The sequence below is a fragment of the Lactuca saligna genome, chromosome 7, assembly GCF_052625555.1.
Source record: "Lactuca saligna cultivar CGN05327 chromosome 7, ASM5262555v1, whole genome shotgun sequence".
In the NCBI taxonomy this organism is placed as follows: Eukaryota; Viridiplantae; Streptophyta; class Magnoliopsida; order Asterales; family Asteraceae; genus Lactuca; species Lactuca saligna.
The window spans coordinates 153,168,196-153,174,195 of NC_136423.1; the positions used below are offsets into that span (position 1 = coordinate 153,168,196).

The following is a 6,000-nucleotide window of genomic DNA, read 5'->3' on the forward strand; positions in this document are numbered from 1 at the left end:
CTATATAGGTGTTTCTGCGCATTACAATGTCAATTCAAATATAAATTTCAGTTCCATTTAAAAAAAACAAAGAATATTTTATAAATAGTTAAAAGTGATAAATTGTATTCATAAAAGCAAAAACTAAATTGTAATCTCAATTTAACTAAAATATTTATTAAATATATGTTTATAATCGTTAAAAGTTTCCAAATAAGTAGCTTAAAATAACTTACAATAACAATAGTTAAAAACAACTCTATATAAATGATTATATTGTTAACTTTAAAATAAAAAACAATGTTTGATGTTTTAAATAATTATAATGATAGAAATTAAAACAATAAGCAAATAAATTTTAAAAAATTAATTAATAATAAAAACAACTATAAATAATATCAAATCATATATTATATTTAATTTTATTCATGTAGAACTCGCGAGTAGAAGTCATTCAAACGATTGAGATTATAAAGTTATAATAAATGTATATATTATCATATAATTCAAAATAATCAATATATTATATATCAATTTAGTATATATAAATTATTATATCAAATTTAACAACAAAATTATTGTTATATTTAAAAAAATCATATATTTGTAAAGACTTCAACTATATAAGTGTTTCTACGCAACGCGCGGACATTCGCTAGTAGATTATAAATAATGCAAACTAATAGTCAAAGGAGGTAGGTGATACCTTAATCATTCTATAATAGATAACGAGAAAACATGAAAATTCTAAATGCATTTTTTCTAAGTGTTAATGTGATCCTATGTGAAGAGGTAAATGCTCCGTGATTAAAGATCATCTGCACCTAACGGTGTGAGCAATCTCTACAGCTTAATTCACGTTATGATTATATGAACATTAATCCTCATAAGTTTATTGTTTCCTTTCTCATGTAACAGCAATAATTTATAGTGAAATATTTATTAAAATGACCATGCATTGCCCAGAAGTTGTGTTTTTTCAAAAAAAAAAAACATTTAATTAATTGTTTGCCTTCTCTACAACTAAATTAAAACAGTACAAAACAAACAAGATTATTAGTGATTAAGTGAAATCGTGAGATATTTAAAATATTTAAAATCAAATATCATTTATCAACTTAATCAGATATAATCCATGATATATATGTTAGATTACCATCTACATAAGCATTCTCTTCTTCAACAAACATCGTTTCATGAAAGTTTTTGACACTATTTGTTATACTGTATTGGTTTTTACCCTAATCTTCAATATCTACTATATATACAAAAATAATTGTTGTTTGCAAGTACTTAACAAAACTCATTTGTATTATGTAACCAATTCGAGATAAATTAGGTTAGCGAAGAATAAATTACTCTTGTGAAACCATATCAAGCTAATACTTGGAAACAAATATTTCGTTAATTTTTTTTGAATGGCTAACATATACACCCATTAAATTCTATTTCTAAACTATTCGATTGTTCATAACGAGACTCGAAATGTCAACCCCTTAGAAGATAGACATTTCCAACTTCTTGGTACGTTAATTTGTAATGATTATTTCACGGGTCAGTGGTTGTTTTAGACGAAACTAAAATAGTTTATCATTTAATATAAAGTCATCATTTATGATTATTTTAATAAATAATTCAGTAACAATTAACAATTCTAGTCGACTTCATTGACCCTGTCATTGTCATCCATCCTTTCTTCATTCTCCTAGAAAGACTAGAAAGATTGGTTAGCCTAACTTATTTATTTCCCATAAAACTAATATGATTATTAATAAAGATTAGCTTTTATTAAAAAAAAAAAATTAAAATGCACCAAAATACGTTGTTTTTTCCTATATAAATTGACGCCATTACTGGAAAAAAAATATATATTCCTTTTAATCCTAAAACAAAAAATAATAGAAATAATAAAACTTTACTCGACTTTAAAATAAAATAAATTGTTTATATATTTTATGATTGCTAATAAAAAAAATAAAAAAAATAAAAATTGAAATACCTGGATCGTATATGTAAAGAATAAATACCTTTTTCTATTAGCCCCCACTATTTATTAATTCAACATTGATAAAATGGATCCCATCATTGTAAAATGAACTCGTCTTTAAGTTCGAATCTCACAAACTTCAACCAGACATACTTTATTTATCTTGCAAGAGATTCTCAAAATCACAAAAGTTCACAACATTAATATACACATTTAAGTACTCTAAAAAGCATACATCAAAAAAAAAATAAAACTCTTAAAAGCACTTCTAACTTTTTACACTCATTGCTTTGCTTTTTCAAGTCCCGAAAACGAACCATCCGCGATCGTAACCGAATCATACCGCATAAGCAAGTGTGCGAGAAACATCGACGCCGTAAGGGTAACAAAGTCTTTTCCCGCACACTGCTTATTTGAAGCACTCGGGGTCCCATTCTGTGGCCCGTTTGACCAATACAAATAAGTCAACAACTCTTTCCCCTTGTTCATAAACCGATCCGCAATAAAACTCTCAGGGTCATCAAATATCTCCGGGTCTTTCATCACCAAAGGTTGGAACCCACAAAGGAGTTCACCTTTTTTGATGTTGAAAACCGAGTCATGGGAAGAGAGGTTGAAGTCCTTCCTTGCCCGCCCGTACTGTAAAGGTACAGGCGGGTTGAGTCTCAGGGTTTCGTAAACGAAAGACTGGATCAGTTCCATTTCGTTTACGGCTCTGAAGGTTAAACCGGATCCGGTTTTTTCTCTGACTTCCTGTCGGAGATTTTCCTGGATCCGGCGGTCGGCGGATCCTAACGCAGATAAAAGACTCGGTAAAAATATCGAGAAACCGCCGAACGCGTTGAAGCCGAGGGTGAATAAGAGATTATGAATTGTGTCTTCTTTGGTTAGGTTAAATTCGGTTTGGCCACGTGAAATGACGTCTTTGCCCTCTTTTTCGATGAATTCGTAGAGTTTATTGTAGTCGTTGCTTACGAGGAAGTGAGGGTAAGGGAAGGAATGGAGGAAGATTTCTACTAGCGGTTGGAAGGCGGTGATTGGGACGGTTGGGAGGAGTTGAACCGCGAGCCACCGGTCCATTCGGATGTAACCGTTGGCGGCCATGTCCGGTGAGTTTTCCGGGTCGGCTCCGGCGATGACGCGCGATAAGAATGAGAAGTTGAATTTTTGGATTGGTACGAGGTAGTTGACCGGACCCGAGGGTAGTTGGGATTCAATGGTGTCAAACATGGTGTCTAGTAAGGTTGTTAGGGTTGGGATCATTATAGTGGAGCTTCGTTTGAGTATGTCCATTGTGAAGTTTTTTATCTGTGTCATTTATCAATGAAAAATTAAATTCTCAAAACATGTGAATTAAATTAAATTAGATAAGATTTTAATTGTCTTTTTTCACGATGGCTTGTTTTATATTTGAACGGTTAAACCTTTAGTTTATATTTTATTTGAACGATGAAAACGTTATACGTAAATATCTAGCTTAGCTCATTGTTGCACATGATTAAGATTTATTTTTAGTATTTTAGAAAAAGGAAATCAGAAATCGAATGACACGAATATCACGTGCTTTGATTGCTTGTACATATGATATGAATCTCAAAAATGATAAATGCAAGAAAACAAGAGGCCAACATATGATTTAATTTGCATGAAAAAATGAAAGCCGGACCCACCAAAATATCTTTTTAAATTCTTCTGTATAATAAACACCATAGTTACTAATTGTTTTTATAATTATGCTGATTTTATATCGGATTTTGAAATACAAGAGATATAAAAAGCTAAACATTTTTTTTGACAAGACATAGATAATATATGATCTAAATAGTAATATGATGTTACTTGTAATAAAGATAACTTACTTCACCATCAATTATAACGTGCCACCTAATTAAGAAAATTTGATTATTTTCACATGTGATATTTTGATAACTTGTTACACCATAAATAAATGTGATGAAAACGGGAAAAAAAAAAATACATTACCAAGAAGCTCAAATGTAAATCTTTCAAGAAAATATACAAAAATTATTTTATCAATTTTACCAACATGTGAAATGCCTGCTATTTTGTCAGTAGTTATGCAAAACATGTGAATCAAATTTTCGTGGCATATTTCTATCAATCAGTGCTATAAAATATCATCAGAAAATATGTGAATGATTTTAGATGTTAAACATATATATGGTGGAGATTTTGAGTGTTAGAGGAATAGAGATAAGGTGGTATTTTAACGAAAGCGATCGATTTACAAAAAAAACATCGTACTTCAACCATCAATGTTCATTCAATCCTTAGATAATTAGTCTAAATATAAAATTATTGTTGTTTTTTATTAAGCTGATCTTAATTTCTTTATTCTGAGGGGACATCAAATGTGAAGGCTGTGAGCTGGTAGATTTGCTGCAGATTTGGGAAAATGATTTACAGGTCAAATGTGCAAATTTACTGTGTTTTTAATTCTCTAAAATTGATGAAGATTCGAATAAACTTGTCCAATTTTGTGTTCTGAATAGCCCTAAATTGAACAAAATCATATGTAAATTGACGCGAAATGCTGTGAAATCGAAACATACCTGTTCATGTTGAGGCTCAGCTGTATCTAGATATGCACAAACACGCCGATCTCCGGTGAATTTAGTGCTAGGCATGAAATCACCGACGAGAATGTCCTTCTTCTCCACGACTTCCATATCAAACATATGAGCAAAGGATTTGCAATCTAGCACCGCAACGACGTTCGGATTAGCGAGAAAAAACGGGAACGACGGCGGAACATTCGTCCGGAAAACCGTGCTCTGATTCTTCTCAATCCTCTTCCGGAAAAAATCTTCGGAGCCTTGAAACCAGGCGTAGTTAAGCCGGTCAATGAACGGTCCAATCAACGGCAATCCGTAGCTGCCGGGGACTGTACGGATCGGTAACGAAGTCGGCTGCGACGTTATTGATGTCTTCACCGGGGGTGGAGACGATGATGATGAAGTTATTCTGCTCATTGTTATCATCTTTGAAGACATTTGTGAAGATCCAGTTGATATGTGTAGAGTAGTCGAGAAAGAAGGAAGATTCATAGTGTATATCAGAGAAGTGTGTTCGCTGTGTTATTTTGCATCCCCTGTTCAAGTGTGTAATGAAAACTGGATGATATAATGTAATAGTTTAAGTAAAAAATATACGATATTTTTAAATATCATAAGTAACCCTACACAAAAAAAATTAAGACAGCTTTAAATATTATAAAACATTAAGTAATAATTTTAGTTCATCTATTTATATAAACTATAAATATGGTTTTTAGGATATCTATTATCATCACTAACGAGTATAATGATGGATGGTTGGGTGTCAAATAATAGTGTCAAATAGCAATTAGATTCTCTATTACGGACCATGAGATATTTATCACTAAACATACCAGTGAATCTCATTTGTTTAATTAAATTTAAATAAAAAATCTATAAAAATCATATGATTTTTTTGAAACTAATAGTTTTCATTATTTAAAATATCAAATTATATTAATTAACATAAAAAAATTAAAATAACATCAAAAATAAAAAATTACATTAATTAAAATAAAAATAACATTAAAAATTTTACATTAATTAAAATAAGAAAAATAAAAATATCATTAAAAATAAAAATTACATTAATTAAAATAAAAAACATTACAAATAAAAAACCTAAAATTACTAAGTTTAACTAAAAAAACTATCCCTATTCCTACATCGAACTCGAACGGACTCTTTCATCGCTAGAAATAGCTCCAAATCTTCGCCTTCAAGGTCGTCCGCTTTCCTTTTCAAAATTTCCCAATCGGTTTTTGTTTGAATCACCGATTGTGTTTCTATCATTTTTGTTATACCCGAATCTACATCTCCGCCTTCGTTTCGTGAACGTGTCCATAACGATCAAGTTTCTCTCCAAATTGATCCATAAGACTAGATCCTGAAGCCGTTGAAGCAGTTGTTTTGTTTTATTTCTTCCAACAGGCCGACGAATTTTTTTGAACTAATAGTTTTCATTAATTTAAAATA

General features: G+C 30.7%; 1 protein-coding gene across 1 annotated transcript; it reads right to left on the reverse strand.

Moving 5' to 3' along the window:
• Positions 1-2,096: 2,096 nt before the first annotated feature.
• HPL1 (hydroperoxide lyase 1) lies at positions 2,097-5,110 on the reverse strand. The gene is made up of 2 exons (XM_078963460.1): positions 4,540-5,110; positions 2,097-3,274 (listed from the first exon to the last, which is right to left on the reverse strand). Exons 1-2 carry the CDS (start codon positions 5,032-5,034, stop codon positions 2,249-2,251), a joined length of 1,521 nt encoding a protein of 506 aa, XP_078819586.1. The 5' UTR covers positions 5,035-5,110; the 3' UTR covers positions 2,097-2,248.
• Between the last annotated feature and the right edge of the window lie 890 nt (positions 5,111-6,000).